Source organism: Diceros bicornis, chromosome 27 (assembly GCF_020826845.1).
Source record: "Diceros bicornis minor isolate mBicDic1 chromosome 27, mDicBic1.mat.cur, whole genome shotgun sequence".
NCBI classification, from domain to species: Eukaryota; Metazoa; Chordata; class Mammalia; order Perissodactyla; family Rhinocerotidae; genus Diceros; species Diceros bicornis.
The window spans coordinates 36504394-36516861 of NC_080766.1; the positions used below are offsets into that span (position 1 = coordinate 36504394).

General features: G+C 47.1%; 1 protein-coding gene across 5 annotated transcripts in view; it reads left to right on the forward strand.

Moving 5' to 3' along the window:
* The window catches only part of DOP1B (DOP1 leucine zipper like protein B), a 98973-nt gene that overhangs the window by 14347 nt on the left and 72158 nt on the right, over positions 1 to 12468 (forward strand). For 4 of the 5 annotated variants that reach the window (XR_009215796.1, XM_058523071.1, XM_058523069.1 and 1 more), the window contains exons 3-4: positions 11568 to 11749; positions 12145 to 12315. The exons of the other annotated variant lie outside the window; for it this stretch is intronic. Coding sequence is in view for 3 of the 4 variants with exons in the window: in XM_058523071.1 (XP_058379054.1) it covers positions 11568 to 11749; positions 12145 to 12315 (353 nt within the window). In the remaining variant the exon portion in view is untranslated. The remainder of the gene's footprint in view (positions 1 to 11567; positions 11750 to 12144; positions 12316 to 12468) is intronic. 5 annotated transcript variants of the gene reach the window in all.

Consider the following 12468-nt stretch of genomic DNA (forward strand, 5'->3'; position numbering starts at 1 on the left):
CTACAACCCTTACCACAAGAGAAGGGGGGCGTGCTACGGGTGGAGGGTTCCAGTCCCTGCCCCCACACTGATTTTAACGGGAGCACCTCTAGTGTTTCACCATTCTCGCAACCCTGCAGGCTCCATCGTATTGCTTGTCTCATCGAGGATCAGTTTATTCCTTATTTCTGACCTTAATAACTTATCTTTATATAGCAAGAGATGTGTGTCATTCATTTCATCACACGATCAGTTTGTAAAGTGCTGAATTGCTTTTTTCTAAGCAACATAGTTCTGCCTTACATTTTACTTGTGTGCTTTTGGTGGTTATTGTACTGAAGCCAGATTCTGCCAGTGCCTGAGACAGGCCTTGGAAGTAAACATGTTGGAAGGTACGCTGATTCGGATGTGGAGTGAAGGAACGCTGAGCTTGGCAGCGGAGCACCTGGGTTCATGTTCAGGCTCACCGCTTACTTCTGAGTTTGGGGCAGACGTGCTGGTTGCCCACCCAACAGCGGTTCACCCTCTTCTTTCCTGTCAGAAGATCCCCCTCCCGGTTATGTCTGGTGATCAGGTGATGATGGGCTGCAGGGTGGTAGCCCCCATCTCCCAGCCCCAGTGGTAAATGTTGTTCTAGGACTTAATCCTAGTAATTCTATTTTCCTTGGCAGGGATTAATTTAGACGAGGGCACATGACCTTCTCTGACCCACGAGATGTGGCCAGCTGGCTTCTGGAAAGGATTTCCTCTCATACAGAGAGACAGGAAAGGAACGAACACTGATTTTTTGCTCCTCTCTGTAGTTGTGTAAGGCCAACTCTGAGGGCATGAAAGGAAAAGACTAAGGATTAGTCAGCTCACTGTTGGGAGCAAATAAGCCCAGAAAAGCTTAGATCCTTTGGGGTGCTGTTGAGCCATTGCAATAACCAAACGCAGAAATATGCTCCTCTGGCCCAGGGTATCTCAGCCTCTGTGCAGTTGATATTCTGTGATGGAATGGGGGTGCTGTCCTGTGCATTGTAGGATGTTGATGAGCATCCTGGCCTCTGTCCACTAGATGCCGTCCTAAGTACGGAACCCCTCTTGTATTTCTGAGGAGGTCGTCTTCTTCTAGCACCAGCTTTATGCCAGCCACACCTTCTGCTTCTTGGTTCTCAGTGTCCCCAGCCGTCTTATAGTTGCTGGGTATTGGAGAGAGGAGCCAACATGGGGCTTGAATTGATCTGGAGAGAGCCAGGCTTTCATGCCTTGCTTACTTTTCCTGTGTGCCTTGGCAGCCCCTTGCCTCCCAGCCACTGAGAGCTTGTTTGTAGTTAACTGTCACCTGCTTCTACGCAGATGGCTTGTCTCTGGGGACAAGGGAGCAGAAGACAAGCATAGAGGAGGACGACGGGTCGGATTCAGATCAGACTGAACAGGCGATGCAGCGCTGGGGAGGTGTGTTCTTCGTCTCCCAACCTGAGACTGCATTACGTTCTGTTGTGAATTACGTGGGTGCTGTTGCCGCATGTGCTGGTCGCACACTCCCGTGCATTCCAGTGCCTGAGCCTCTTGCAGGCTGGGGGAACCTGAGCGCTCTGGGAGGACATGTCCTGAGTCCTGAACGGCCATTCTGAACCCATTCTACTGTAGTATTGAGGATCGGGAAGTGCCACTTGGGAGAGCTCTGGAGAAGGCTGCTCTGTGCGGTAGGGGTAACATTTAGCCTCAGTTGAGCATGCCAGTTCTGTTCTCTTGGGTGCGAATTTTGAAGAATATTGAGTTCTACGAGTAGAACTTTTAGAACTGAAGGCTGTTTGGGATTTGTAATGAGATTCTATCCTCGAGATGTTCTTTCTTTTCTTCTGGCTCTGACTTGAGCAAGTTGATTTCCATATAATAGGCTTTTGGTTTGTTTGTTCAGTATATCATTTGTATGTGGATTAAAATTTGTTTAAACAAAAGCAGAAAAATAGCGTATGTCCCTACACTGCATCATTTAGTATCTTCATTGTATGATTACTTTTATTAGATCTTCTGATCTGTGATTATAAATTCTTAAGTATTTCAGTGTTCTTGGCATCGTGTGTTTCAGGGTTTAGAATATGTTCTGAAGGGCGTGCCTGCCCCACATGTTCATTTTCATGTCTATAGAAGTGGTTTAGTGTAGAACTCAGTTGCCTTGATCTCCCGCCATTTTCCATCATTTCTGAGCCTACTGGCCCATGGCCCCCCAAAATAGAATGATACCTTTTAGTGAGCCCGTTACGTGCTTGTCACACGTTATTTTTCAAACCTATAACCCTCCAGAGTCAGTGCCATTCAACTCCTTTTACTGATGAAGACACTGAAGTTCAGACTTGCTTGAGGCTTCTCCGCTCCGTGGACAGTATTTTAGCTCAGCCAGCGCCACCTCGAAGGCCACAGGGGGTGGAGGGTGTATGGTTGTCAGGGAGCGATGAGGTGCACTGCAGTCAAAAAAGAAGAAAATGTAAGTCTGGAAACATGGAAAGCATCGCAGCTAGCCATGCAAAGTTTCTATGGGGGAAGACAGGGAAAATGGATGTTAGCGGTGAGAGTGAGTGGCTTTTACAATCTAAATGTCATAATAAATTCAGAAGGGGAAAAACAAAGAGCAATATTTGAACACGTGTGCTGTCACTTGACTTCTCTGAGATAGCGATGAGTTTACTGTGTTGTGTTTTAAGAAGCTTTCTCACCCAGCATGTAGATCCTGAGTCATTGTAACCGAGAGATTGGGATGGACCCTGGTATGTGTGTGTGCGCGTGCACCTGCATTCAACGTTAATCCTGATACACTGGGGAAGTGGAAATGGAATGAAGACCTTGAATGTTTCAGCTCCTCTTTGAGTCTGACCCACGTGACCTGCCTTTGAGTAGGTGGCAGCACATTTCTGTGTGAGAAGACTGAGCGTCATGTGGTCGAGTGACTTGTGACAGGCCGGACGGCTGATGAAAGGTGGAGCCCCAACTCAGACCCCGGTCCAGCTGACCCCAAGCCTGTGCTCTTCGTCCTCTCCCCCTGCCATTGCCTCTCTGGCCTCTTTCTTGTGAGTTAAACCAGCAAAGTGTTCCCTCCACAGCAGAGCCAACTCTGGTTCAACTGATACAACATGAGTTTCTGAAACTGCCAAGCTGAGACCCGGGGCTTCAGTGGGGTCAGTCTCCCCACAGATGTTTAGTTAGTACCAGACACAAGTTGGGGACCTGCCGTGCCCCCTCCAAGGCCTGGCCTGGGACACTGAGTGCGTTTACTTCCCAGCCAGTGCTTCGTAAAATCTCCTGTAGCATACGCTCACCCTTTGGTTGTTCTACGCAAGCAGTGCAGTATTGGCTCAGAAGAGTCAGTTAATGTTAGCTACAACAATAAGGCAAAGCAAATTTAAAACAGATAAAATAGAGCCGGCCCCGTGGCTTAGCAGTTAAGTGCGTGCACTCCGCTGCTGGCGGCCCAGGTTCGGATCCTGGGCGCGCACCGACGCACCGCTTCTCCGGCCATGCTGAGGCCGCGTCCCACATACAGCAACTAGAAGGATGTGCAGCTATGACGTACAACTATCTACTGGGGCTTTGGGGGGAAAATAAATAAATAAATAAAATCTAAAAGAGCTAAAATAATTTAAAGAAATTTTTAAAAGAAAAGAATGTATTCCAGTGGGTCTCTAACTGATGCGGAAGGTTGAGTTAAGCAGAGACCCTGCTAGTAGCTTTATTGCGAGCTGGGATGGTGGGATCTGGGTGTCGTAACACGGTGAGAGTTGACTCATCCGGGGCGCTGCCCTGCAGGTTTGCTGTTAGGGTTCAGCAGGCCCGTCTGAGTGCAGTACAGCGATATTTCGGTCGGTGACCTTTTGAGAAGGAAGTGTCCTGTTTACAAGGGAGTTGTACCACTGTGAGTCCTCCAGTCAAAGGCTGACCTCATTGGTTACCTGTGGACTCCCCACCCCCTGCAGTGGCCCTGGGGGCCTGTTTCTCCATCTGTCTGTGGCCATCCCCCACCTTCCCAGGCTGGCACGGTGGCCAAGTCACTGCCACTTCAAGTAAAGCATGACGCTCGCCGCCATCGGTACTTGGCCTACTTTGAGGCAGGAAGTCCTGGCCAGTTTGTTATTACTCAGTGTCTGTTCTGTTTTCATTCGTCTGAAGGGCACTGTTGGTGTCCCTGGGCAAGTATTTAATGAGTGTTCAAGCCATGCCACCTGGCCTGTCTTACTCACCGTGCAACTTTGCTTTTATGGCATGAAGCGAGCATCCTTATAAAGATGACCGACTTCCAGAAGGAAGACATGCCGATATTTTACCATTTGCTTGATGAGACACAGGCTTTTAAATTGGTTTGCTTATGTTTCTTTATAGACGAGCATCTGGCACTCTGAATCAGCATTATCACTCTGTGCAGGAGCAGGCTTGGGCTACCTCTTTTCTAGGAACTTTCAAAGAAAACATTTAAAGTTTTATTTTACAGGCCAAAACATTTTTTTAATCAAATATAACTCTCCTTCCCCATATTGTTAAATTACCTTTCAAAAAGAAAATTTTAATTGTGATAAAATACATATAACATAAAATTTATCATCTTACCATTTTTAAGTGTATTAAATTACTTTTTGAGCCCATGGTCTACCCTTTTGGAATTTTTAATCAAGCTTCTTACATAGAACCATTCTAAATCATGCTGAGAGTCCTGAAGAACATCAGACTGTGAGACTGTGTAATGTCGAAGTGAAACAAAGTGAAACACAGACATTGTCTTTGGTGGAGCAAAGGGAGACACTTCCTGGTCTCTATTAATGAAGCTTGGATGTGGTTCGAACCTTTTTTTCCAAACTTATGTTTTGTATTTTGTTATTTTGTTTTAAGGTCAACCTACTGTGCCTATGAATACAATGAGGTTAAAAATATGGTAATTGTATCTTAATTATAACTCAAGGAGTGCTTTTAAAATGGTATAGTGCCTGAGTGAAATAGACCAGGAAGTTTAATTTCCTGTTGAATCGTAGCTTTTCCTTTCTGTTTAGCACTTTTCAAACTGATTTTGAAAACATGGCCATTTTTTCCTCTCAAATTCGTCTTTTTCCCTGAGATATTTATTCTCTAGTTGAAGAAGAACATTTCTCATCTTTTTTTTTTTTTTAGTATACATTTGTATACATTTAGTATACATTGTTTTTATTCAGTGTTTAAACTATATATATTACGATTACTGGCCAGTCATTTTGGGCTTCTGGTTTCCTGAAAAACAAAACTCGAACAATGAAACTTCCCTGGAAATATTCGCTGAGCTTTTCTCGCTGGAGAAGGCTCTTGCCAAACAAAATGCCCTCATAGAGGCCAGAAAGGGAAAGGCGGAGTCAGGGTGGCGGTCCCTGATCTGTGCCAGGGTTCTAGTCCTGGCAGCTCTTGAACATCAGGGAGGGAGATGAAGAGGAAACCAGGAGTTTTCAGGTGCTGCAAGGTGAGACTTGGTGCAAGGCGGCTATTTTGCTAATTATAGGTTAAAAACTCACACTCCAGAGAGGCTGGACCGAACCCCTGGGTCCCTTCAGGATTTGTTAAAAGGAGTCCCACTGTCTGTGGTCAGGAAAGAGGTTCAGTCCAACGTGCAAACATTGCTCGAGAGTTCTCGCAGCTTAGCTGGCAAGAGCAGTTCCATGAAACACAGTATTCATTTCTTTTTTCATTTTGGTGGTGGTAAAATTGACACAACATAAAATTTACCATTTTAACTATTTTTAAGTGTACAGTTCAGGGGCATTCAGAGTATTCACATTGTGCAACCATCACCACCATCTGTCTCTGGAACTTTTTCATCTTCTCAAACCGAAACTCTGTACCCATTAAGCAGTAACTCCCGATCCCCCTACCCCCACCCCTGGTAACCACCATTCTACTTTCTGTTTCTATGAATTTAGCTAGTCTAGGTACCTCGTATAAGTGGACTCATACAATATTTGTCCTTGTGTCTGGCTGATTTCACTTAAAATAATGTCTTCAAGGTTCATCCATGTTGTACATGTGTCAGAATTTCCTTCCTTTTTAAGGCAGAATAATATTCCGTTATGTGTATGTACCACATTTTGTTTATCCATTCGTCTGTTGATGGGCACTTGGGATGTTTCCACCTCTTGGCTATTGTGAATAATGCTGCAATGAACATGGGTGTGCCAATAACTGTTTGAGTCCCTGCTTTCAATTCTTTTGGATATGTACCCGAAGTGGAGTTGCTGGATCATATCGTAATCTGGTAAACAAATCAAATGTTTACATTTTTGAGGAGCCATCACACCGTTTGCATGGCGGCTGCACCGTTTTGCATTCCCACCAGCAGTGCACAGCACTCAGTTTTGAAACCTTCTAGACCAGGGCTGCCCTGAGTAGAACATTTTCTTTTTCAAAAGCAGCAGCAGGTGTGGGCATCAGACTGGATCCCACCTCTCAGAGAGGATGCAGCAGAACCCCTCCGATTTCCTATTGAGAAGTGTCTCTGGGAGCCTGCAAGTTGGCTGGCTGCGTTGGCCGAGCACTTTGCTTATGCCCAAGGGCCCCTGCGTTGAGAGCTCACAGGGAGAGGAGCTTCTGAATCAAGCTGTCCGATTGAGGAAAGCCACCGTGGCCAAACCCCACACTGAGCTCTGAATCTTTAGCAGCTAGAGGGAGGGAATGAATCATTAGGTAACTCTCATTCTCTTTGAAGTTAGCCCAAAAAATGTGGAGATGTGCCCCTCATGGCCAGCGTTAGCCCTCAGTGAGACTAACAGAAAAGTCTCATAAAGGTAGAATTTGAGGGAGCCAGAGTGGAGACCTTCATGGTGGCCTTTACCACTGACCAGAGGCCCTGGTCCCGCCCCTGAGCTTCCACACAGAAGATAGGGGTGATGGTAAAGAGAGCACTGTGTCCTTAATGGCATCAAGAGTTGGGTTATGTTCCCCTTCCAGCACGTTTTTGAGATAACTGCTTAGTACTGCTCACGCAGAAGGTGTTTTTAAGTAGGGTCCACAGCCCCGTGTCCTGTGTGTGTTAAGTCGCTCTGGGGGAGGAGGGCCTCTGTCCAGGGAATCCTTTGTTTCCAGGGAATCCTTTGTTTCCAAAAGTGCTTCAGATCCACTACTTGGAAAGCATTTTCACCTGGCGATTCTAATCTCCAGTCTTACAACTTGCAAAATATTTCTTGAGAAAATTTTCGTTAAATATCATTTAAGAAATAATACTTTCTCCTTTAATCTTAAGTATTAATTACTATTTATCTTTTCCTTTGTCTTCTTAAGGAAATTTCAGGTTCTCCGACTCTGCCCCTTATTAGAGCAGATTCCTCCTTGACCTCAGTGTCTCTTGGAATTCTCACCCAATTTTGGGTCTGCAGTTGATTCACCTCCAGATATACAACAGTTTGAGCTTTTCCCTTCTAATACCGTGTATTTCTCAATCTCTCTCGTTAGTACATCTAACTAGTATCCTTGTTTGCTTTTGTGACAATAAAGGGCATTATTAGTCAACTGGGTTTCAATCGATTCTTTTAAAAATGCAATGCATTTTGTCTCCGTCTAGATCTTGTGCTTAATTTTCAGTTTGTCGTTATAATAAGAGGTAACATTTGTTGATTGCTTACTCTTTTCCGGGCACTGTGCTAAATTCTTTACATGTGGTGTCTCATTTGATGCTTGCAGCTTCATGTGGCACCATCATCCCCGTGAAACTGCAGCCAGAGAGGTCAAGGAATTTGCCCAACAAACAAATGGTGAAACCAGAATTCCAGGCTCTGAGCCCCAAGCTCACGTGCTTAAACCAGGCATTCTCATAGCCTCAATCTTGTGTGTTTAGCCTCTTTTTTTTTTAAAGATTTTATTTATTTATTTTTTCCCCCCAAAGCCCCAGCAGATAGTCGTGTGTCATAGCTGCACATCCTTCCAGTTGCTGCACGTGGGACGCAGCCTCAGCATGGCCAGAGAAGCAGCGCGTCGGTGAGAGCCCGGGATCCGAACCCGGGTCGCCAGCAGCGGAGTGCACTCACCCAACCACTAAGCCACGGGGCCGGCCCCTAGCCTCAGTTTTGAAGCACTTGTTAAGTGTCAGGCTCTGTGGGAAGTGTGTTAACACAATCACCATGACCTAGACACTATTTTAGCCCCATTGTTAGTGACAAAAAGGATACAGAAGGGTTCAAGGTCATCACTGCACCAAGGAGGAGGCTCACAAGTTCTGTCTGGCCAAATCCTGACTCTTGGTTTGATGAACTTGGTTCCTGATCTCTGGGTGGCTGTGCTCTGCACGTGAATCTGTGTGCTTTGATCTAACTTGCCAATGGGAGGGGTGAAAAGAATGGCGTTTCATTGTAGGTTTTTGTTTTTTTTTTTTTTAAACTTTATTTATTGTTTTTCCCCCAAAGCCCCAGTAGATAGCTGTATGTCATAGTTGCACATCCTTCTAGTTGCTGTATGTGGGACGCGGCCTCAGCATGGCCGGAGAAGCGGTGCGTCGGTGCGCGCCTGGGATCTGAACCTGGGCCACCAGTAGCGGAGCGCGCGCACTTAACCGCTAAGCCACGGGGCCGGCCCTCATTGTAGTTTTGATTTGCCTTTTTCTTATCAAGAAGAGTGAGCATCTTCTCATTTTTCTAAGTACTATCTGTTTATATCCTTTGTTCTTGCTGCTTTTTCAAATCAGACAGCTTCCTTCATCACTGGGTACCTTTCCCTCAACAGGCACTGACTCCCTGTCTCAGACATGCCGTGTTTGCATGGATTAACATGGGCAGCATACAACGAACAGTTCATTCCACGTGTACTGCTCACAGCCTCAGTTCTTGGTTGTTTCTTTTTCTATGTCTTTTTCAAATTAAATTAAATGGGGTAACAAATTTAAATGAGAAAGAAATAGCAACCAGCCCCATTTGTTTAAAATGAATAGTTATGGTTCATTGTAATCATGTTTAAATGAGAAGAGGTGTATCAGTCTGTATAGGGAAGGTTATGCCATGGTAACAAAAAATCCCTAGTCTCAGTAATTTTTACAACATGGTTGAGTTCCGCCTCCCTGGGCCAGCATGTGGTGTTTGCTCTCTGTAATTTCTCAGGGAGCCCGGCTGGGAGGGGCTTCAGCTCAACCCACGTTTGCATGATCTTAGAGGCAAGAGAAGAAAACCTCATGAGCTTTGAGTTGGCTTCTAAAGCCTGCGCCAGAAGTGACACATATCATTCCACTTATCTCACTGGCCAGAGTGAGTCACGTTGCCACGCCTGGGTTCAGAAGGGCAGAGGAGGGATCCTGCTACGCACCCAAGCCCAAGGGAACCAAAGGCTTGTGAGTCCCAGATGACCACCACAGGAGGCGCGTCACGTCTTTTGCTCCTCAAATAGCCGACATCCTTAGAATACACTGAGCAAACATGAGAGTTGGTAGTGACTTAAAAAGCAAAAGCTCTGTCCTGACAAAAATAGCAGGTGAAGACAGAGTTTAACTCTCCTACTCTTAAATCATGGTGACCCCACTATCGATAGGAGTTACAGACGTTGTTTGCTAAAAGCTGTGTCTTCAGGACTGGCTGGGAGTTGATGCGTGCTGAAGCTGGGTGATGGTGACGCTGCTGTTCTACCTGCTTTTCTGGGTGTTTGAAAATGTCCATGATGACATGTTCCATTTGCCTTGCGTTTCTCACATTCGCTTCCTCTCTGCCGCAGCCGTCACAGTTTGTTCTGATCCTCCGCTCCAGCGTGTGTTCTGGGTCAGCTCCTCAATTTCTTTTTGGGTATAAGCACATTTGAAAAATTATTTTGTTGGCTCTCCCTTTGTTTTAGGATATCAGACTCTTCATACATAATGTTTTAGAATTTTTTTTCCCCCCCACAGCCCCAGTAGATAGTTGTATGTCATAGCTGCACATCCTTCTAGTTGCTGTATGTGGGACGGGGCCTCAGCATGGCCGGAGAAGCGGCGCGTCGGTGCGTCCCCGGGATCCGAACCCGGGCCGCCAGCAGCGGAGCGCATGCGCTTAACCGCTAAGCCACGGGGCCGGCCCTAGAATATTTCTTAATGACTCTGGTTATAGCTGGTTTTTTTTAAGATGTAGTGTTATTGAATTTGAGAGTTCAATTAGACCACAGGCTTCTGATAAAAAGTATTATTTTCCTTCTTTTCCCTTTACCTCCTACCTAACCTCAGTGTATGTTTGAGAAGTGGGATCATTTTCTTTGTTTATAAAAAGAAAGCTGTCATGGCCCTAAGACCAGGTGGTCCTGGGGCCAGCGGTTTTGACACGTGGGTCTATACAGTCGTCACCGCACACGTCCTGACCTTCTTCGAGGCTGCCTGCTGTGCTATGGGCACGGTGCAGAGTGGGGAGGACAACAGAGAGGGAGAAGGTAGACCCTGCCCTCAAGCTGCTCACCTAGGACAACATTGTAGGCCGGTGACAGATGCACACATGGAACCTGTGGAGGAGTGACAGTGTGCGTGGGGGGAGGACCATTCTGCCTCATGGGGGGCGCTGAGCTAAGTCTCATGTGAGGAAGATGAGCAAGGCGGGCAGGAAGGACGTCCAGGCGGGGTCAGGAACCGCAGATGGATCTGTGTTACAGAGATTGAAGCTGAAGGGTGGGAGAGGGGGCGGGCGAAGCAGGCAGGAGTCATGCTATGGAGGCCTTTGAGTGGCTTTTTAAGAAGTGTGGACTTTACCCTGTAGGCTTTCAGTAAATATTTGTGTGCGTTAAGGGGGTTGTTCACCATAATGACAGGCACTTTGTATTATAAGATTGATTCATTAGAACCTACTCAGCCACGGAGCTGTGCCCGTGGTCATTTGATGCCGTGGAGAACAGCGCTGATCCACTCACACTCCCAGCCATGTCTCTCAGGTGCAGCAAATACCCAGGGATGCTTTAGCACAGATACGGCCTGTGTCCTCATCGAGGAAGCCTAGCTCAGGAGAACTGTCGCTCCCTCCCAACAGGGTTGTGTGTTTCTCCTGTGGAACATGGGTCCCTCCCAGCAGGGTCACCAACTGGTGAAGAAGCCAGGAGTCGTGGCCTAGAAGTGTGCCCCCCCATCTCCTCTGGGTGGCCCCCCACTCAGAGCTACCTGACTGTGAAACCACGCTGGGAGAATGATGGGGTAATTCAGATCTCTTCCTCTCCCTGGGCAAAAATCCAGGGGCTTCCACGGCACACAGACAAGAGTCTTCATAGTGACAGGAAGTTGCCTCCCCTGATACGGTCTGTGTTGTACTTGGTCTCATGTGTAAACTAGAGGCCTCCCGAGACAGAAGCACACAACCCTCACCTGTACACAGTTGTGGCAGAGAAGCTGGCCTGATGGTGACAAAGTCACTTTAAAGGGAGGCAGAATTTCCCTTGCACTTGACAGTGGAGCCTGCCTCATCTCTAGCAGCGCTGGGGGCTTCTCCGGCACCCGTGTCCATGGAGCCTGGCTCGTGGTCCCCTGGGCCCTCCAGTGCAGTCCCTCTGTCCTCCTGTCCTGTTACATCTCATCTGTTACAGCCACACTGGGCCTGCTCCTGTCTTCCTGGCCTCAGCACATTAGCTCTCCATTGTAAATGTCACCACCTTCTTCCTCCTGTGTTTTCCTCTTGTTCCAGGCTCTTCAGAGTAACCTGAAGTATTCCTTGTTGCCAAGACGGCTGGTTATCAGCAAGAGATTAGCCCAGTGCCTGCATCCTGCTTTGCCCAGTGGCGTGCACCTAAAAGCCCTTGAAACCTATGAGATTATCTTCAAGATTGTGGGGACCAAATGGCTGGCCAAGGATTTGTTCCTGTACAGGTACGGCAGCCTCCCCACAGTGTTACTTTTCTTTTACCCAAGCGATCCATATTTCAGTTCACAAGATTAGAAAATGACGGACAAGCAAAATATGGAGCAGTGTGCAGCCGTCCGCCATAAAGCCATCACCAGGAGATAACCAGGGCTCACCCTCTGGGTACATGCTCCCAGACTCTTCTTCAAGTACATTTTAAGTAGGAGTGTAATGTACATACTGCCCACTTGCCTGCTCTTTGCTAATAGCATGTCGTGACCATCTTGTGACAAGCACGTATCTACACCACCAGTTTAAATGGCTGGCTGGCGGCTGTTGAAACCTCCTTCAGCTGACCGATTGTTTGGAACTTCTGATGAGGTGTGTCTTTTTCACCCCCTCCCTTTTTTGTTTCCCAAAGCTGTGGGTTGTTTCCTCTTCTGGCGAATGCAGCCATGTCGGTGAGGCCCGTGCTGCTTGGCCTGTATGAGAAGTACTTTCTCCCGCTGCAGAAGCTGCTCCTGCCCAGTCTCCAGGCCTTCATAGTGGGCCTGCTGCCCGGCCTCGAGGAGGGCTCGGAGATCTACGACAGGTGGGTGCTGACAGCTGTGCCCCATCCAGGCGGGCGGCCGAGCGGCTTGTGTTTTATTTCACTGCTTTATAAGAAACAGGGTAAGAAGTGCAGAGACACACGAAAAGGGAAAGGTGCAGAAGTGGGCTTGATGTTTTACATTTCTGTGGGGGT